Source organism: Calidris pugnax, unplaced genomic scaffold (assembly GCF_001431845.1).
Source record: "Calidris pugnax isolate Ruff unplaced genomic scaffold, ASM143184v1 scaffold69, whole genome shotgun sequence".
NCBI lineage: Eukaryota > Metazoa > Chordata > Aves > Charadriiformes > Scolopacidae > Calidris > Calidris pugnax.
The window spans coordinates 8,494,321-8,517,171 of NW_015090859.1; the positions used below are offsets into that span (position 1 = coordinate 8,494,321).

The 22,851-nt window shown below is 37.4% G+C and overlaps 1 protein-coding gene across 2 annotated transcripts in view; it reads right to left on the reverse strand.

The window, feature by feature from the left end:
* The window catches only part of PCCA (propionyl-CoA carboxylase alpha subunit), a 315,205-nt gene that overhangs the window by 246,634 nt on the left and 45,720 nt on the right, over window positions 1-22,851 (reverse strand). For both annotated transcript variants that reach the window (XM_014944198.1, XM_014944197.1), the window contains exons 5-6: window positions 15,220-15,333; window positions 13,626-13,679 (exon numbers count right to left, since the gene is read on the reverse strand). In XM_014944198.1, coding sequence (XP_014799684.1) covers window positions 13,626-13,679; window positions 15,220-15,333 — 168 coding nt within the window. The remainder of the gene's footprint in view (window positions 1-13,625; window positions 13,680-15,219; window positions 15,334-22,851) is intronic.

Consider the following 22,851-nt stretch of genomic DNA (forward strand, 5'->3'; position numbering starts at 1 on the left):
TCACAAAGGGTCTGCATTAATTTTATATAATGGGAAACATTAAGTAAGCTAGCCTAAATACAGAGATCACTAGCAAATTCTCCTAAAATGTGAAGGAACAAATTGTTCTTGCAGCTCTGCATAGCATCTGGCAAAAGATACCAGCAAGTTTCCTGTTTTGGTTTTGTTTTTTTTAAATGTTGTAATAGATTTTAATTGCGCCTTTGGATTTATGTCAATACTGAATATTATACAGTTATTCCTTGAAGGAAGTAAACTGCTTACATGCAAATATATTTGCGTAAACTACAAGTAACAAGTTATGCATCAAATTTTACAACTTCAGTGTATAGATTATTTTTATAAATGACTGCCAAGACTTCCAAGTTGGATAGCTCAAATTTCTGAATTAAAATTAGAATGCAAAGCCAGATTCTAAGGAACTACACTCACTTGCACAAACACTTTTTGTTATTCTACATGTTAAGGTAATGCTGATAAGATTAGTTATAAGTTTGTCAAAATATTTCAAATTAAAATATCAATCTTTGAGAAACTGACCTTGGGGTTTAGGAAACCTTTCACAGACTCACTTGATGTAAATGCCATGGATCCCTCTTCTGTCAGCCATCAACAACAACCAGAATAGAAATGCATGAAGGGGGACTAAATACACCTACTTTTTTATTGAATCACAATGAATAACATGCCAGATATTCACCTACTGATTGCTTTTTGGAAAATTTGTTTTGGAAACAACAGCTCATTTACTTGTGCTCTCCCTCATTCTAAAAGAGAACAACATTCAGCTCCTAAGAAAAAAAAATAAAGACTAGTAATTTTCAATACTCTAAATGTATCCATCAAATTCTTCACAAGGATTGTCTGTAGCTTTGTATTACTCCGTGAACCGTTTAGGCAATAACGAACAAAAAGACATGCTTTTGTTCAAATCACACACAGTGGGATTACATGTGAACTGACCCTCCATGTGTTAATGGAAGACAAAGCTTTGCTTTGAGCTCATTACCGCTCTTGCAGACAGATTGGCAAGTTTAAGAAGTTTAGTGTATTTCTGTTTCCAAATCTAGGTAGTTTGTTTTAGAAGTACAGGTGCACACCAACAAGTAAGCCCAGGTTTCTTAAGTTTCATCACTACTTTTAGCACAAAAGAACACAATACTGTATGTGCAACGAAAGGGAAAAGGAGAAAAACAAAAACTAAACAACAAAAAACAGAACAAGAACACATCTTTGGCAAGTTCACAACAGTTTTGTAACATTTGTTGCAGGTTTTTAAAAAAGAAGAGAAACAGTAGGCAAGTTTTCCTCCCAAATATAATTCTCGGAGTATCTTGAAAAAAATATAAGCAGCTCTCAGTGATAAAAAGACAGATCATTTCACCAAGTCTCACTAGGGGTTTGATATTCTAGAGCCACTGACATGAAGGGAAAGTCTCTTAATTGAGACTTTAAACAGTTCATTTTGCAAAGCAAAGCAGAACTTTTTATTATATTTTTAGAGAACAGAACACATCAGGTTTCTGAAAAGTAATTAATTTGAGACTGTAGCACCAACCCAAACTTGAACATGTTTCTAGTCACCAAATTATTTCAGGAATTCACTTTTCCAAGGATTTGAGTGAAATGAAGGGAGAGGAGATATACAGCAACGTTTGTACTTCCTCCATTACTGCTTAATCCTGCCCAAAAAAGTGTTCCAGATTGTCATGTCACCAATATTGTAATTTACATTATCAAATAATAACCAGATTACTAGGAAATGAGCCGAGTTTAGCGTAATAACTATCAAATTTCAAACTCTGGCAGCAAAATAGCATGAGCAAGCACTCCTGTTTCATTAATTTTTTATTATTAAACAAACAGGAACTGTCAACTAAAGGCAGTTATCCTGCTGGTCCAATCCAGTCAGAACACAGTTTTTTATAAATTAACCCAGGAATCTTCCCTTTAAAAAGAGACTCTGGTACATGAAGCAGACCAGTAATAAAAGAAAGCTGCTAAATGGCATGAAAATAACACGTAAGAGATTACCCCAGATTTGGTAAATCCTGGCAAACACCAAGTGTTTAGAATTCCTTTCATTTTTAACATCACCACCTCTCAGCAACCAGCAGGATGCATTCAGCATCACACAGAACTTGCAAGTTGTTTTTATTTGGGAATTTTTCAAAAAGCACAGTAATTGTGACATATAAAAATTTGAAATTTCATTCCCAAATACTCCCCTCGATGAGCAGGCGGCATTCTCTAACACCAAATAACCAACTTAATACTAAGGGTCTATACTACAATTTGAACTCAAGCCGAAAGGGACATAGTCAAGGAAGAGATGTGGAAAGAAGAGCTCTTCTACAAATGCCAAGAACAAGAGCACTATCATTTTATATAATCACATTCCTCATCTGTATTTTTACACTGAATCAAAAAGGTTTCAATTCCTCTCAAAACCAGCAACAAATTCATCTTACTGCCTGTAAAACAGGATTTTTTTTCTGCTATATAGTTAATTTGCTCTGTAACAGAGTCGGTAGCTGCAACAGCTTTCTACTGGAAATTTCAATGTAGCATTGAAATTTCCTTGTCCTTCTTCTCAGTGAAGCCAAAAGACAGTAACGTATGATTTGGAGTGACTACACACACAGCACGCACTCAGGACTTTGGTCAAACATTGCGCGTGTAACTTTATCTTAGCACTGCTCAAATTTACAAGCACCTGCATGAAAGTTTTTGGAAAAAAAATAAAATCAGTGGAAAGGCCATATATCAGTTTCTGTGATATACAGGTATCCCACTGAAGTAAAGAGGTTGTGAATAATCCTTTCTATAAATTCAGACGTGAAGTGAAAACAGCACCCACCCTCTTGATTCTCTTTGGTCCTTTTCAAAGAATGCAGCTCCACGATACACGACCTCCAGCAGAGAAGCTAGTTTTTAAACAGCTTTCTATTCCCATCCTGAAAGTGCAGTTCAGCACCTTCTCAGGGCTGCTGATACAGCTGTTCACCAGCTGTGCTATGAATCACCAAAATGATCACTTAAAAACAGATACTTTTAACCTAAATCATTTCAGTGACCCAGTTTTACAGAGCAGCCTAATAAACAGTACAGGCACAAGTGAAAACACCAAAAAGTTCTTACATCCTTGGTAAAGTTCTTACAAACAGGCACCTCCCCTTCTCCCAAAAGAAAACACAGGCTGTAATTACACCCTCCAAATGCAAGAAATCCACAGAAAGCATTAGGAAGTCCCCTATCTTAAGGTATCTTTTAGAGCTGCCTTGAATTAACATCTTGATTCCTCAGAAAAAAAAAGCTCACTAGATATTACTGCAACCTTTTCACTTAACCCTGTGTGTACTGAAAGCCATAATTTAGTATCAATTAAGAACCCATCTCTAAACAGTGAGACGCTCTTCAGCAGGTGTATGCTTCTTACACAATTCTGATGTAAAAATTATGAAGATGGACAAAAGTGTGAAATGCCCAATCAGGAATGTGTGCACACTGAGAGAAGTCTTAGTTTTAATCTAAGTTTCATTAAACTATCCAAGAGGTCAGTAAAAAAAAAAAGAAGTAATTCGCACATAAATTGCTAAGGTTATAAAATTAACTGTGCCAAATCTTAGATGATCAAATAAAACATGATTTGCTGTCAACAAGCCCCAAGGTTAAGAAGTCAAATTGTAGCAACTTTTCCCTTCCAATTATGCTCACAGGGGGGTGCAGACCCTGAAAAAAAAAAGTCTTCACCAAACAGTAGTGGCCTGCAGAGTCAGGGAAAACAGCACATTTGCCTCAATAGTATCCATGCAATAAAAGCCCCACCAAATACACAGTCACTCCAAGTTTCAAAGCTTTTAATAATTCAGACTAGCAATGCTGCAAGAAGCAACTGTAAACTTATATGCTGGAGAAGGGGGTGAGCAAATGTTTGGTGAAAACCATCCCCCCCACCCGCTTTGTATTTTGTGGAATCAAGGAAATTGTTAAAAGACTATTTGGCTAATTACATTCTTGAAATGTTTCTATTATATAACATTTTTGATAGCACACAGAACTGATTTTTCCAAACAGACATTTGGAACCTAAATCAGCCTAAATTAAGTCCCTAAATCCCTCTCAGTAAGGTTTCTGTCAAATACTAGTTCAGCTATAAACAGGTTAAAAGGTTATCAACTTCAGTTGCTTATTTGTACCTCCTACTCCCTATACCCCACTCCCAAACTGCTGTCCCTTTGAGTTTGCCTCTATCTCGAGTCAGGCAGAAACTCCTCAACTTCGCTTTGCCAGAATCATTTGTATCAGTTAAAAGGCTTTAGCAGGGAATTTGGGAGCAGCTGGGAGGGATGTGCTTAAACAAAGATAATTTTAACAGAAGGGGGCTACAAAGTGACCACATGTACAGTCATTCCAGCACATCCAAGGAGGGCAATAACCCCTCATGGGGACAGGCAGCCACAAGCCCCTGGGAGCAGTAACCTCTTCAGGCAGCTTGGTCACAGTCAGAAGAGCAGTCTGACCACAGGCTCTTCAGGAGCTGAGCACATGGGTTGACATTCAGGGAGCAAGTGAAACTCAGATGCTAGGTTATCCACAAAACAAATCACCTAACTTTAGGAAATCAATTTTAATATTTGTGTTCATTCAAAACTTCACTGTTGAAGAAAATCCAACTGCCACTTATTATAACCATTCTCCCCCAAAACACATGCGTAGCAGGAATTGTTCAGTCATCCCCAGTACTCTAAGTTATCAGTGTTATCGATCACCATCATTCACTCTGAAACAGAAATGAATGAAACACACTGTGCAAATATACAAAGCTTATTTGTAAGCCAACCTTCAAACAGAATTAAAGACAAAATGAAAAGGCAAATGCATTCATAATAATGAGTAGGAAGTCTTTTAAAGTTCCAAGGAATTCTTTAAAAGATTTGCAAAATGCACCACTAAACACAATTAGGCAGCTGCAAGTAATCTATTAAATTCTAACTCTTACCTAGGGGTCAGCATTCCTGTTGCACTGGCTAAAGGCTCTCATTGACGAAAACTGACACAGGTAAGTTACTATCAAGTAGTGCTTATGCTCATACGTGTTCATTGATTTTTGTTTGTTTAAGCATCTCTACTATGAGGAAAGGGTGAGAGCTGCGATTACTCAGCCTGGAGAAGAGAAGGCTCAGGGGGATCTCATCAAGGTATATAAATACCTGAAAGGAGGGTGCAAAGAGCCAGGCTCTGCTCAATAGTGCCCAGTGCCAGGACCAGAGGCAACGGCACACACTGAAACTCAGGAGGTTCCCTACAAACATCAGGAAACATTTTTTTCACTAAGAGTGGCCAAGCACTGGCACAGGGAGGTTGTGAAGTGTCCACCTTTGGAAATATTCAGAAAGCAACTAGACACGGCCCTGGCAACCAGCTCTGGGTGGCCCTGCTTGAGCAGGGGGGTTGGACCAGATCACAGAATCATGGAATTGTCGGAGTTGGAAGGGACCTTAGAGATCATCTGGTCCAACTCCCCTGCTAAAGCAGGGTTGCCCAGAGCACATTACTCAGGACTGCATCCAGGCACATCTTGACCTCCAGAGGTCCCTTTCAACCTCAACCATTCTGTGAAATACAGACTGAATTTAATACCTAAAGCAGAAAGCAGGTGCAACTGATTTATGCATTCTACAACCATATAGTAAAAATATGCAACCAGCCTGAAGATACTGTAACAAAGTAGAAGATATTAACTGTATGGCTGAGAAGTTATGAAGTGACATTAAACAGTTTAAATAGTGCAAAACTTTCTTTAACTCTGACATGCCTGAATATAGCTTGCCCTGTATCCTTTACAGCTTCCACTGTTGCTGTAACTGATGCATCTACACAGCAGTAAATACAAAATTGAACTTCTCACATGCTTCAATGCACTTTGAGTAACCAACTGTAGCTGGCATATTAACAGTGATCCCCTCAACACGCAGAAGTAACTGGAACAGCTCTCAGAGACCACAGAAAACAGTGACCCCAGAGAGGCTTGACAACACTCTCCTGCCCAGCAAGCAATTTTGAAACAAGGGAATCCTGTAGTTTACTGAACAAAGGAGTAGCTTATGTCTTGTTGCTGTAGAAACCATTAAGAATATTTGAGCACTGTATGTTACAGCAGCAACATAACATACTGTACAGGTATTAAACACCTATAGAAGAGTTTTATCCAAGACAGATACAACAATTTAAAAGGAATCAAACCACAGCATAAAATAAACCCTAAGTTTATAGAACTTCAAATTCTAATAATTCAACATGATCTGAAGTACTAACTTCAAGAAAATACTTCCTGAAGTAAGATTACAGTCAAAATACACACTGTGATAAACAACACACACACACCCCAAAAACAACAACAACAAAAAAAAGTCTGCCCAGTCCAGGATAATAGGTCATGTTTAGAGTAACATTAATCAAAAACCTTGTCTCTAACATCTTTTTCCACAGCTAATGTAGAAATCACTCAAATGCCTTTGAAACAGTTGCTAGTCATAATCCTCCCTTGATGAAGCTCATTCCTGGTCTCAGTAGATCCATTAGGGGGCAAGTATCAGAATCTGATCTAAAAGTGTCTGAAACTAGGAGACAGTCACTCCCCTAAAATTCAAATCAGCAAAGCCAAGTGAAGGCTGTGAATTAGGAATGAAGACTCAATAGAACATCTTATTCTTAGAGAGTCATTAAAATAGAGGTAGACACAAATACCTAATATCACTTATTGCAACATATAAACCTCTTCAAGCTAAACGAACTTGTACAGGTTAATAGAGAAACCTTCCCCTTCCCTCAGAAGTAATTACCTCCTAGACTTAGAAAGAAACACATTTAGTACGTTCATATTCTCATGTAACACATCACTATCAATAACAAAAGCCCTTGTGTATGAAAATACACTATGCCATAAAACAACATCTTTCTAGACTAGTAAGGAGTAACTTCAGTAGACAGATTTTTGTTCATAATTTGCTGCAATTAAACTACAGAAGAGAACAAAGGATAAAACAGTCAAAATCAGGAGACTGAAAATGGTTCTATTGCACACATCATTGCCTCAATATATTTCAACTCTGTAGTACCATACATAAATCCATCCCACCACTACGTTGCATTCATCTTTAAAGTTAGAATTTTCTTGAGATGCGTATTTTAGGAAGAATATATAGAAACCCTTCAGTATTCAAACTGCAATGTAAAACTACTCAACACAGATCACACATCACTATAAAATACATGATTTCTTTAAATGTAGGCAGAAACCTGAAGCGGTTAAGGAAGCATTAGTTTTGTTGAATTCTAAGTGGAAGCTTCATCCGCCTTGTCACAAAAGTAAATTAAAATCCACAGGGCAACAGGAGTTCTTATTTCAAAAATGTATCATCTCTTAACTCTTCAGGTCTAATCCAGCTCCACTGGTATCAATGGGAGATGTAAAACTCATTTGGAAACAGAGAAGGACATCACATTTGCAAGGTCACCACATCAATTACACTGGAATAGGACAAAGTAACAAATCACCTTAGCTCAGAATGGACAGGGTTCCCCATAACCAGACAAGCCTGTCTGCATCATCGCAAATCAATAGTAAAATAAAAAGGCAGAGAGTGAAAGGAAACAATATTACCTACATAAAAAGAGAATTACAAAGCCTTCCACTTGCAAGGCTTCTGGTATTGCAATGAAGAAGCACACGGGCCTGTACAATTAATATAATTGCAATTGTAGAAACAGAGCAAGAAGTATTTATTCTCACAACCAGACATGTCAAGAGTGGAAGAAAGCAGACAGAACAAAGCATTTCAGAAGCAACATGAACAATTCCTGTAAGCCTAGAAATAAATGCTATTGCAGTGACACTGGCATGTCAAAAAAGAATGAATTTTTACAAATCAGGATTCCACAAATCTATCCATCTACAAAACCACACACCCTAATAAGCATGCCGAAGTGCTGCCATTGAAAAGCATCTCATGGGAAATATTAAATGATTTATGATAGTCCAGATAGGCAAAAATCACTCTAGCATATTCTTTTATCACAAGCACAGCATTAAATCATTCCAGAAGTTACGCAAGCCTACACTGAGAGTCTCAAGTTGCCAGACATTACTATTTAAATCAAGAGAGTTTGTGTTTGCGTTTTTTTCTAAGAAGTTGCACATGTTAAAGCTTTCAACCTAAGTCACTTTAAGAAAATACGTAGCTTAAAAAAAAAACCAAAAAATAAAGGCTTACTCTAAAAGAAAAAAAAATATAAATAGGTCAAGACTGCCATGTCAGAGGAAGTTGCCTAATCAGGAGATCAAGAGAAAAAACACACTAAGATTATAGAGTTTAGGCAAAAGACTGAAAAGGAAGGAGAGTGCTTTTGTCAGCAATCACACGAATCTTCAGCAAAACATCACCCAGCAGCTTTAAATTACACGCGTATAGGTTATACACATGTGTATCCACAAGACTTGTGGATATGCACCCGGAGACTTGGGTTTTGCCAGTTTTAGGGGGGTTTATTGGTTTTCAGTTTAGATACAAGCCTACACTTGAGAAAAGTACTCTACCTATATACAGCAGGTGCTGAAGATAAAGATTTGGAAGTTGCAATAGAGTAGAACTGGCATCAACTTGTTCTGTAGCATAGGCTATCTTAAACAGGACACTGATGACACAACGTAAGCCATCGTACAGTTTTAGCAAAGGTTTGTGAAGTTTTCTACAACAAAGGAGTAATACAGCCTTCCTCTACACACCTGGAAGTGTCTAAGCAGATAGCTTGGACGACTCAATTTCATTTTTCTAGCTCACATGCACTTGCAGAGGAACATCTGACAAATAATGCCCATGATTTAATGCATGCACTATTTGTCCCCCACATGGATTTCACACAACCTGATACTGCAGATGATTTACATTTTTTTCTATGAAAAAGTTTAGTTGGGATGAAACACAAGAATACAAGTAACATTCAGAACCATCCTGCCTCAGAACAGTAAGTAGTCGTGCAACAACATTAGAGGCTCAAAGGCAGAGCTTTTCTAGGGGGCAAACTGGTGACCTGTTCCCCTAGACAAGTACATTGGCAAACCTTTAGCATCCAGGAGAGGCACAGTCTCCATCTGATAAAGCACCTTAAGCCACCACAGTCAGTGGTGGTAGGCACTTGGACACTTTGGTAGGCAATCACATACTATGCATTGCAGGAAAGAGTAAGAAACCCACATTAACAGCTCTGTCTGTCCCACTCCTTGAAGGATACAGTCTTTGCCATAAGCAGCTTCTTGCCACCAAGCTTCTGAAGTTGCCTTTTTTCCAACCACTGCTTTGCAATCTGGAAAGCACAAATGCTAACCAGCGACATGAATTGCCAGGTAAGAAGCCAATGCATGTGGGAACAGCATGAGAATCATACCAAATAATTCTCAAAAACATAACGTCCATTGAATCATGATAAAAGAACTTCACAACTTGCTTACAAACAACAAAGCAGTGCACAACAATTGTAAGGAACCCTGCTGCCATTAAGAGTTTACATTTTAAATGGTTACCAACCCATAATTAGCCACGCATAGGGCTATGGATCCACCTGCACAAAGTTCTTCACAGGTCAGACATGTCCCCTTAGAGAAGATGACATATGTTGTTCTTTCTTTTCACCTTTTCCATCTCAAACTTAACAGCCATTTACAAACATGTGATCAATCATTTGCATATATATTGTTTGCCCATTTATTTCAGACAATACATTGCTGGGGTTTTTTTTAATGCCACCAAGAATGTTAATCTAGCTTCAAAGGTCACTCACTCCTTACTCCCCCAATTCCCTTCTTCACCCAGGTAAAGAAGGGAGGAAATAAAGAGTCACTGGGACCATGGGCTGATCCCAAAGTATTCAACACATGAAGAGACCCGACTCTGCACTCCCACCCTCCACCACAACAGCTGCCCTGGAGGTTTGCAAGCAAGGAAAGGAAAATGGCAATTTCAGGAAAGTATACCTTTAAACAACAGGCCAACCAAAAGGCTCATCTTACTAACTCTCCGGACTTTCTCTGTGCCAAATTTCAAAGGCCCGCTGCAGACAATAGAGGTGACAGGGCTTCTCACAAAGGGTCTGCATTAATTTTATATAATGGGAAACATTAAGTAAGCTAGCCTAAATACAGAGATCACTAGCAAATTCTCCTAAAATGTGAAGGAACAAATTGTTCTTGCAGCTCTGCATAGCATCTGGCAAAAGATACCAGCAAGTTTCCTGTTTTGGTTTTGTTTTTTTTAAATGTTGTAATAGATTTTAATTGCGCCTTTGGATTTATGTCAATACTGAATATTATACAGTTATTCCTTGAAGGAAGTAAACTGCTTACATGCAAATATATTTGCGTAAACTACAAGTAACAAGTTATGCATCAAATTTTACAACTTCAGTGTATAGATTATTTTTATAAATGACTGCCAAGACTTCCAAGTTGGATAGCTCAAATTTCTGAATTAAAATTAGAATGCAAAGCCAGATTCTAAGGAACTACACTCACTTGCACAAACACTTTTTGTTATTCTACATGTTAAGGTAATGCTGATAAGATTAGTTATAAGTTTGTCAAAATATTTCAAATTAAAATATCAATCTTTGAGAAACTGACCTTGGGGTTTAGGAAACCTTTCACAGACTCACTTGATGTAAATGCCATGGATCCCTCTTCTGTCAGCCATCAACAACAACCAGAATAGAAATGCATGAAGGGGGACTAAATACACCTACTTTTTTATTGAATCACAATGAATAACATGCCAGATATTCACCTACTGATTGCTTTTTGGAAAATTTGTTTTGGAAACAACAGCTCATTTACTTGTGCTCTCCCTCATTCTAAAAGAGAACAACATTCAGCTCCTAAGAAAAAAAAATAAAGACTAGTAATTTCCAATACTCTAAATGTATCCATCAAATTCTTCACAAGGATTGTCTGTAGCTTTGTATTACTCCGTGAACCGTTTAGGCAATAACGAACAAAAAGACATGCTTTTGTTCAAATCACACACAGTGGGATTACATGTGAACTGACCCTCCATGTGTTAATGGAAGACAAAGCTTTGCTTTGAGCTCATTACCGCTCTTGCAGACAGATTGGCAAGTTTAAGAAGTTTAGTGTATTTCTGTTTCCAAATCTAGGTAGTTTGTTTTAGAAGTACAGGTGCACACCAACAAGTAAGCCCAGGTTTCTTAAGTTTCATCACTACTTTTAGCACAAAAGAACACAATACTGTATGTGCAACGAAAGGGAAAAGGAGAAAAACAAAAACCAAACAACAAAAAACAGAACAAGAACACATCTTTGGCAAGTTCACAACAGTTTTGTAACATTTGTTGCAGGTTTTTAAAAAAGAAGAGAAACAGTAGGCAAGTTTTCCTCCCAAATATAATTCTCGGAGTATCTTGAAAAAAATATAAGCAGCCCTCAGTGATAAAAAGACAGATCATTTCACCAAGTCTCACTAGGGGTTTGATATTCTAGAGCCACTGACATGAAGGGAAAGTCTCTTAATTGAGACTTTAAACAGTTCATTTTGCAAAGCAAAGCAGAACTTTTTTATTACATTTTTAGAGAACAGAACACATCAGGTTTCTGAAAAGTAATTAATTTGAGACTGTAGCACCAACCCAAACTTGAACATGTTTCTAGTCACCAAATTATTTCAGGAATTCACTTTTCCAAGGATTTGAGTGAAATGAAGGGAGAGGAGATATACAGCAACGTTTGTACTTCCTCCATTACTGCTTAATCCTGCCAAAAAAAGTGTTCCAGATTGTCATGTCACCAATATTGTAATTTACATTATCAAATAATAACCAGATTACTAGGAAATGAGCCGAGTTTAGCGTAATAACTATCAAATTTCAAACTCTGGCAGCAAAATAGCATGAGCAAGCACTCCTGTTTCATTAATTTTTTATTATTAAACAAACAGGAACTGTCAACTAAAGCCAGTTATCCTGCTGGTCCAATGCAGTCAGAACACAGTTTCTTATAAATTAACCCAGGAATCTTCCCTTTAAAAAGAGATTCTGGTACATGAAGCAGACCAGTAATAAAAGAAAGTTGCTAAATGGCATGAAAATAACACATAAGAGATTACCCCAGATTTGGTAAATCCTGGCAAACACCAAGTGTTTAGAATTCCTTTCATTTTTAACATCACCACCTCTCAGCAACCAGCAGGATGCATTCAGCATCACACAGAACTTGCAAGTTGTTTTTATTTGGGAATTTTTCAAAAAGCACAGTAATTGTGACATACAAAAATTTGAGATTTCATTCCCAAATACTCCCCTCGACGAGCAGGCAGCATTCTCTAACACCAAATAACCAACTAAATACTAAGGCTCTATACTACAATTCGAACTCAAGCCAAAAGTGACATAGTCAAGGAAGAGATGTGGAAAGAAGAGCTCTTCTACAAATGCCAAGAACAAGAGCACTATCATTTTATATAATCACATTCCTCATCTGTATTTTTACACTGAATCAAAAAGGTTTCAATTCCTCTCAAAACCAGCAACAAATTCATCTTACTGCCTGTAAAACAGGATTTTTTTTCTGCTATATAGTTAATTTGCTCTGTAACAGAGTCGGTAGCTGCAACAGCTTTATACTGCATTTCATTGTAGCATTGAAATTTCCTTGTCCTTCTTGTCAGTGAAGTCCTTCTTCTCAGTGAAGCCAAAAGACAGTCTGTAACAGAGTCGGTAGCTGCAACAGCTTTCTACTGGAAATTTCAATGTAGCATTGAAATTTCCTTGTCCTTCTTCTCAGTGAAGCCAAAAGACAGTAACGTATGATTTGGAGTGACTACACATACAGCACGCACCCGGGACTTTGGTCAAACACTGCGCGTGTAACTTTATCCTAGCACTGCTCAAATTTACAAGCACCTGCATGAAAGTTTTTGGAAAAAAAATAAAATCAATGGAAAGGCCATATATCAGTTTCTGTGATATACAGGTATCCCACTGAAGTAAAGAGGTTGTGAATAATCCTTTCTATAAATTCAGACGTGAAGTGAAAACAGCACCCACCCTCTTGATTCTCTTTGGTCCTTTTCAAAGAATGCAGCTCCACGATACACGACCTCCAGCAGAGAAGCTAGTTTTTAAACAGCTTTCTATTCCCATCCTGAAAGTGCAGTTCAGCACCTTCTCAGGGCTGCTGATACAGCTGTTCACCAGCTGTGCTATGAATCACCAAAATGATCACTTAAAAACAGATACTTTTAACCTAAATCATTTCAGTGACCCAGTTTCACAGAGCAGCCTAATAAACAGTACAGGCACAAGTGAAAACACCAAAAAGTTCTTACATCCTTGGTAAAGTTCTTACAAACAGGCACCTCCCCTTCTCCCAAAAGAAAACACAGGCTGTAATTACACCCTCCAAATGCAAGAAATCCACAGAAAGCATTAGGAAGTCCCCTATCTTAAGGTATCTTTTAGAGCTGCCTTGAATTAACATCTTGATTCCTCAGATACCTTGGAAAGACTATATGCAACCTAGAGCATCATTCGCAGACAAGCAAATGGAAATAACTTACCAAACGTCTAGCAAATTCTTTATTTTCTGAAAGAAATCCATATCCTGGGTGTACCTTGGGGAAAAAAAAAAAAATAAAAATCAAGCTGATTGAGTTCTGAAGCCAGCCACCAGATTTGTTAGCACGTTTTCAGACACTGGGGAAGGGGAAGTAGACCATTAAGCATTTAAATTAGTTGAATACCTTAAGAAATTGTTTTAACACACTGATTTATATGTCCTAAGGCAAGCTGTAAAGACTCACTGTTGAGCTGCCATTTCTGAAACATTTCCTACTTGACTAGGAAGAAAGGTTTGCAGAGCAATGGACACACTCCCTACAGTGTTTTGCCTTCTCTTTTTAACTCTATTTTGCCACGTTTATGTCACTACTCATTCACATTCATCTCAGTAACCACTGTAAAGTACTCCTCACTCATTTCTAGCACTGATCACAACAGTGGTCTTAAAAGTCCACAGTCATAAGTCTTCTACATCTAGCGACCCTTGCTGGAGAACATCGTTTACTGCCTCATTAGTCTAAATCATGAATCCGTGTGTGCCTAGTTTGCTATTCACACCCCAATACACACCTAGCCTAATTACTTGAAGGAGTGTGGGAAACAGTTTTCATTTTGCTTTTTGCAATTCACATAAGGTTCTTGATCCAATATACCCTGATAGACAAAGTACAAGCTATTTTATCCCCTCTCTTTTAAAGAGTCTAAACAACTGGGTTCCGTATTCAGAGGGAAGGAAATAGTTTTTTCTTTTTCGGAAAGTTTTTGCCCCCCTGAAAGCGCTACACCAAAACATCTTCTTTGAAAGAAATTAAAATGCTGATCCAAACTGTTCCTGAGTAAATAGTGTTGCTTCTATACACCCACCAAATTTTATTGTAATAAGCGCTCTGCCTACAATAGGTCCGAATAATACATTTATTTCACTGGCAGAACAAAGAACATTAGGCATCTGAACATGACTACACATTAGTTTTTCCAACCAATTTGAATCTCTGGCCAATTTCATGGGAGAAACCCAACCGATTCCTGTTTAGCTTTGAATCTCTGGCCAATTTCATGGGAGAAAGGCAGAATAGCCCATATTTACACATATAAGCTAAAGCGCATTTTGTAAACAATCTGGAACAAAAATTATTATAGGATGCACCGTTTACCTTACCTTCCTGAAAATAACATTTATGTAATTTAGAAAGCAATTTGAACTAAGTTGAAGCAAAAGCTTTTTAAGGCACACTTTGTAAAACATTCAAAAAAGCCATTATGGCATATAAAGGGTTAGTGCTCAAAACTAATTGGGATTTTTTTTTTTTTCCCCCAGCAAATTTGGAAATGAACTGAAGCTGCTCCCTGGTGTGAAAGCTGAATCCAGCAGCCACCTGCAGGATCAGCGACCAGTGCTGCCAGATGCTACAAAGCCTTTGATTTCCAGTAGCGATTTCGGACACATTTAACTCATGTGACATGAACTAACTGGAATAGCATATTCAATCACTTCCCCCCCCACACCTTAAAAAAAAAAAAAAAATACAAACTCTGGCTTTTCTGCTTTCTATATATGAAACAGCTGCAGCAGATAGACTCATTCAGACTCACAGCTTGGGCCCTGGTTTTCTTAATGACTTCCATGATGGCATCCATGTTGAGGTAGCTTTTGCTGGTGGGAGCTGGGCCAACACAGACAGCTTCGTCCGCCATTTTCACATGAACCTGAAGAGGCAATATTCGGCATTAACAGATGCTCCCAGCAAAAATAATTACTATCACCCTGAAATATGCACACAAATCTGATTGTTTCAAAGATAATTTACATACCGTAAACACTCTAAAACACACACTGAAATTACCAACGTTGACACACTCACACAATAACATTAAATCTCATTTCATTTAACTCACAGCTTAAGTCACTGTCAAAATGTTTTATTATTCCAATATATTATTTTGAATTTGATTAAATAAAATCACAACAAATATAATTTCAGCTTCCTATACTGATCATCTATATGTAAATTCAGACTAAAAACTACTTTGTTACATGTAACCAGGGTAGCCTAATATCTTAATACTTAATAACAAACATTCATGACCAGTTCTAAGCAGGCTCCCCAGGAAGTTGGGGATAATTAGAGTGAATTGAATGAAGGGATGCAGTGAGTGTCCCTGCACAGCATCAGGTCAGCACCATGCACAAATTAAAGCCTATGACTAAAGAGTTCAATATCACCACACGTGAACCAGAAAATCTTGAGAATTATTTAAGCAGGCTCGTGTTTGATTTCTAATCCATTGTATCCTCATTTATATGCATTTGCCAAACATTTTTTAGTCAAATTTGAACTATACAAAAGGGACAAACATTTCAAACATTTTATCAGAAATAATAAAATAGCTAGGTTTGAAGTTAGAAGTTAGGTTTGAAGTTAGAAGTCTATTTACAACTCATATGCACCGGTACCTTGAAGAAAAAGTTACAAAAGTTTAATTAGATTGGTCTTTGACATCTTTTCAGAGTTCAGAATACTTTTCCTTTAAATATACACACAGACCCGAGAAACAAAACAATCAGTTTTTCCTCATTCTGCTCTCTTTTTCTAAGAAAGAAGAAAGCATGCTGTTGCTTAAACTATGTAAGATAATATTAGCTATGTGTCAGTAAGACTTGTTCATACTGACAGTCTGACATTTCCAAAGCTTACCAGTTTGAAAAGTTATTTTTATTAAATACTTGGTATCATCTTCAGCATTTGAAACTGAGAATACTTTGTTTAAAACCAATGTTCTTTTAGAATGTGAGAATTTACATGTGGAATCTGAAGTACTTTTAGTTTGAGAACATGAAATCTTGTTCTTTGTGAAAAAGAATTATTTGCAAGCAGCATGAAGGCTGTCAAGTACAACAAACTACAGGTAGAACTACTATAGCCAGCATATACTATTGACTCATTCAAAGGAAACAAGGCCAGGAAAAAAAAATCATCTTGAAACAGTGATAAGCACTAGTCAAACAGTATTTTGAATAATACACTGAGAAATAAATATTCATTTAAGTATAACAAGCACAGGAGTCACTTATTAAGCATTTTATTTTTTTCTTCATTTTTACTAACTTTTTCCTGAACTTTGCAAAAGTTAATCGTACCACCAGGAAGGAAAATTAACTTGCCACTTAGTTTCAAGTTCCTTTATGGGGGCATCTATTCAATACTTCTGAACATGCTGTATACTTGAATATTTTAGAGCTCACATAACCTGGAATCACCACGCATTTCACATTTGAATTATTGCTTCTGTAAAGTCACAATGGTTTCATCTTAACCACCACAGCATTAGCCTAACACTAAAAACAAAGCAAAACCAAAAAACCCTAAGCACTCGCACAGACAATCATGCAGCAGGATTTTAATGCTTTTTAGTAAGTACACCACAGCAACTTAAATCAGTAATCTATTTTGATCAAATGCTATCGAGATTAGCCTGTCTGTCATCCTTCCTGGAGTACTAAGTACAATCAGCAGCATAGCCCTTGGATACCCTTATTTGCATGATTGATTTATATGCTTAAAGTTGTTGTTTTGAATTCCAACATGGTTTACATATCTAAACAAAGCTGTTTAAGCTTACGCATAGTTAAGCACGTATGGTTTACAAAACCAAAAGTTTCCTTATAAAAAAGGACTAACTTAAGATAGTTAGCTATTTGTAAGTATCAAGAGAAAAACCCCACACTGAGACACCAACAGTCTTACTAGCACCAAGAGTAGCCATAGAAGATACTGCAAAACTTAAATTTTATGTATAAAAATAGTCTTCTGCACTCTATCCCCCCCCCCGCCTTTTCTCCCCCCTTCTGAAGTGTTTCATTGTTACTTCAACTCTTTGGAGTTCTGACTCTTCCCATATTTCCCTGTATTCTAGCAAATCTATTTATTTACCTCACTGTAATATACCACACACGGGTACAGCAAAACAGTAGCTGTATCACAATTCACATTACCTAATACACTGCCACAGAGCACCAAGCAAATCTCTCAAGGGCAACTAAGAAGCCTCCATTCCTCAAAAAAAGTTCAAAACCTCCAGAGTTTTACATTCCAGTGACAGCTTCTTCAATCTATGGATTCTTCTCATATCTACTATTTTATAAATTATTAAATCTGGAAATAGAGATATGTATCTTCTTAGTAATTCATGACAATTCCCCTCTCTAAGCACTTAATTTATTTCACAATGTACTGTAGTTCATGAAGAATACTCCAAATTCCATAACACAAATATATATGTTGTAAATTCTGTAGTATATGGAAACATAATTACACTAACCGTAATTACTAGCAAACATTACAACAAAACCCATCATGTGAACCTACACTACAAAGTGGCACCTAGTTCACACCACAACTCAGTAAACCTTTTTCTCTCCAGAAGCTGACTTATAATGCAGTATTTCTAGATGATCCAAAGAACTCAGCAACTTCCTTTCCTCAAGCACCACAAGTTTCAAATATATTTATTTTCAAATCCAAGGGTTGCTTTAAGTGCTTGACTTAAAAATCACATTCAAAACTTGTCCCTAACTTACTACAGCTAAAATTCCAGCAATGTATTTTCTCCCTTTACTGTTTTAGTTTACAAAAACAATGTCAACAAAACAAAGAAGCATGTCCCAGGAGGTTCCCGAAGAAATGCAATTCCTTCATAAATATTAGAATTGACCCTGCAAGCTCAAGCATGAATGGAAAACAACAAAGGCTGGGAAAGCAGACAAACCTTGAAGTGCTAAATGGTTGATACTGCAAGTTCTAATCGTATTGGGCTACCTGTGCCTCAAAAGATACATTTCAAGCAGCTACAAGGACGTGCTAAGTTTGAGAATACAAACGACTAGAAATCATGAAAAGATACATTTTATTTGTGTAAAAGGAGTTTAATTTCTGTGAAAGTTATGTATTTGAAGTAGTATATTTCATAAGGGCTAATTATATCACAGCAACAACAGAAATAAGACAAGACGTTCACCAAAACCTACTGAATCATCATTTTACAGAACCTCCACTTAATTCAAAAACTACAGACTAAATTTAGTCATCCAAAGCTCATATAGGTTTGTTACACATTTGGAAATCCTAATCCAAATCAGTAACAAACACCCAACCAGCTCACCAGTCTCCTCAGCTCTGCACCTATGACAAATGATAATAATATTCTAAATTTAACATGGAGTCCTAGCAGAAGAACATTAGAATTAACACTCTTAAATTGTATAACTACTTTTGGATTACAGTACAGAGACAACAAGACACAATTTGACATACAACAATGATTTTATTGCACAATTCTTCATGACCACATACAGATACAAGAACTAGCTCATTAGCCCAACAAGCTTATTAATTCAGAAGCAAACCGCACAAAAATGGCCACCTGTTTCCAAAGCCAGTTTAAGTCCAGGAGCCACCTTCATGGCAAGGCACCTAAACCAATAAAATCCTGCCAGATCTTTAGAGAGGAACAGCTTTGTGTTTCTTCACCACGTTTCCGGCAAACAGGCACGTCAAGCGAGGAGTCCATCAGGGCTGATTAGGCAGCCATTTTCGGCCTGGCCTGGTTCCAAGCACCGCTCCGGGCTGCAGCAGCTCTCAGGGTGGAGAGTGTGATAAGGGGTAGTAGCAGCGGCAGCAATTGGCTTTGGAGATCCTTTTTCTATATTATGTTTCAGTCTTTCAGGAGGATTTATAAACCAGGTTTGGTGCCAGGGCTTGGCATCATATCCCAGAAGAGAAATATGCCCATAATCCACAATTTTGGATGTAAGCGCCACAAAAATACTCGATATCCACTTTGCAGGAGATAACCCGATTTAGAAGGGCTGCACTGAATCAGAGCTAGTAAGTGTCCAAATTACCTAGATTATATTAGCTCTCCTTTACCCTGGAGGGTGGCACATGTACTCATTTGACAGCAGCATGCTCTCTTGCCTAGCCATACTCTGAATTTATTGAATTATCCCCTGAATCAAACCTGTATCTCAAATAATAATCATTTTGAGAGATCAAAATGAATAGTTTACTACCCAAAATATACACAGCACTCCTAGAGATGTCCTGTTTAACACAGCAGAATCAAGGTAACCTTCTCCAGGAGTCATTCAGCTACTGCAGATTGCTAGTTGAAATCTATATTATAAACAAGTCACATTAGGCATGCCCCTCAACATTTAAACATTGAAGAATTTTCTTAGTATGGAAACAGAATGCATGGATGTAGGATTATTTTAAGGCAAAGAACTAACGCATTTATTTTCAGTGCATATGTAATCTATAAAACAATCAAAGAGACTAGGATAATTTACAGATCCCTAGCATCATAATGATTCGGTGACTCCAGAATTTATTATGTTCTTATGGATCTGATTCATAACAGAAGTGCTTTTCTTCCAAATTTGTTTTATAGTGACTCTCATCCACTAATTCCAAAAAAGTAAAGGCTCGCTGTCCTGACAGCCATCAGAGGAACAAAAAAAATATGTCTACGTGTTTTTCTTAACATCACCGCATAGTTTTCACAGATTTTATATACTTGGGCAGTTTCTGATGTTTATCTTGTGACAGATGCCATTTACTTCAGTGTAAATGCCTAATTAACACGTATACACACTCACTCCCCCTACTCCTCCAGCTCCGAGGATGTAAATGTCTGGGATTCCCCAGTGTCCCAGTTTTTCAGAGCAGGTCACCCTATGCATCCCCTGGTCTCAAGACAAGTGGATATTCATGCAGCAGGGACAGTTACACTGAGTTGCAAGATGCATTTTTCCCCCCAGTTCTTCTGTACTGTTTCAGAATTTATATACAGGGAAACTTTTATCTGCATATACAGTGTTAATTAAACCTAAGAAATTAAAAAAAACCTCCTTCTGTTTGGTACACTAGATAAGATCTCAAGTATTGTTTAGACAAAGAAATCTAATCAAAAAAGTCATTCTCCTTTTATAGCTCAAATCAATATTACACATTGGAACAACATCCGTTGGTGTAAGTGGATTCACTTAATTGGCCCAAACTGCATAATACCGCTCAGCAAGACAAATCACAATTAGCTCAACCCATAAAATAGGGCTAATGAGTAAATCCTTTGTAAGGTAGCTAAAAAAACCAACCACATCAAATCTTGCCAGCACCACTGCCAAAAGAGACAGACAAAACAGAACAAAAAAGCTTGTGGCATTGAACAGTCCTGAATAAAAAAAAAAAAAAAATCAAATGGATGCAAAAAAGGTTCAAATTTACTGCTTTGCCAAAAACACATCTTTTATCTGACCTCAGTGTCTTTAGCAGCTTCACGCTAAAATACACACACGGATAATACAATAAATCTGTGCACATAGTAAACATGCAGTATTCATACAGCCTTTAATGTGCTATCTGCAAAGAAATACTGCCACACGATTACAGCATTTAACCCTAAAATGAAATAATGGAAACATTTCTAAACCACGTGAAAAGCAGAACTGTGAAAGCCAGAAGTAGCATATCTATCCCATATTTTCCACGTTTATTTTTACTCAGCATTTCAAAAACCTAAATAAAAATTTATGCAAATAAACAAGTCAACCTACAGAGTCAGCACAAGTAGATTTCTCTGCAAGGCTTCCTTAGAACTTATTTTTAAAAAAATTTGATGGCCCATAAATAGTTGTGTTAGGACAAAGGTAAAATAATTCTTCAGTGATCTTCAAACATTTGGTTTGGTGAAAGGTATTTACTCACAGTTGCCTCCAAGTCTACAATGACTCTCAAAACAGCCCATCCATTAGCATCAGAAGGATTAGAGGCTGAGTTAAGAGACACCAGCCAAAGAAAAAAAAAAAAAAAAAATATTAGCACCCTGTCCTCTACTCCCTGCTCCTGCCCTTCTGTTTGCCAACCAGTCAGAACTTGAAGACAGCAATAGTCTCACTAAATGGTGGCCTCAAAAAGCCACAGATTTCAATTAAAATGGAAGGATCCAGGTTGAACTGAACAGTCTTTAAAAGAAAAGAAACACCAACCAGGCAAGGAAGACTGCATTTCTAACCAAGTCTAAGAGAATGCGCTTGTCAACACAAAGGTTTTCATCTGTTCGCATTCTCACTTACAAACATGGACTTATTTTTGTAACCTTAAAAAAGAAAAAGTAAATCTCAAAATTCTCTCTCCCATGAAAGAAGCTCTGGAACTTTGTTGGCTGCTAAGAAGACACAATTTTCCTTGACAAAGACCTCATCAACAGAAAAGGACCCCCGCTTTGTATCTCGAGCCCTGATCACTAGTCCTGTGAAAAACAGACCATGCTAAGGCTGTCATGTGGCAATGCTCTGAAACTGAATTCTGTTTGCTAGGACAAGCAAAGAAACACCTCCAGAGTCCTGAAGACATTACAGATAAGAATCTAGAGGACAATCTTCCAGGACAGCTGTGGCTCCTAAAGCCTTTTCCTATATGCTTATTCATTGGCAGATAACTTCCCAGTGGAGCACCTTCTAGAACACTGCTGGAAAAAGAAGGCTTCTCCATCAGAATTTGAGAGTGCTTATTGCATTTTACCCTCCAAAGCAGGAAAGACCAGGAACTACTGATTTAGTGCCTCATACAAGCTTAAGACTACAGAACTGAAGTTTAGCCAGATCTAAGTAGCTGAATGTTGGGAATACCACATAATTAGGCTGACTAAAACAGGGTGATGGGGTTTTTTTACCACATGTTGAAAACTGAAAGTATGGTGTTTGCCTTTATAGTATGTTTTCTTGGACCTTTTCTAGAAAAGCTTGTCTCTACAGGGTTCTATTCAGAACTCAATCATTCTTAAACCAAGACTTCTTTAGCCTATCAAGTCTATCCACAGATAGCCAAGAAGTACAAACAAAAGGTTGCTTAACTTCTTTTCAAGTTCAAGCAGCTTTTCATTTCGAGAGGAAAACTTGCTTAAAGCTCTAGAAGATTAAAAAAAAAGCTCATCTGTTAGAGTTAATAGCCAATAAGAGTAACTCATTGGCTATTAAAAATTTAGCAGAATGAAACAGTTGGTTTGTATCACAACCTTCCACGTGTTTTAGTCAACAACAACCAGGAACAATCAATCTTTCTTTGGTGGAATAACAGAAAAAATGTAAGTGGAAAATGTAAGGTAGATCGATAGTCATCTTGTTCACTGATCTACCGTTGGAGGAACTGCAGGATTAAGAGAGGT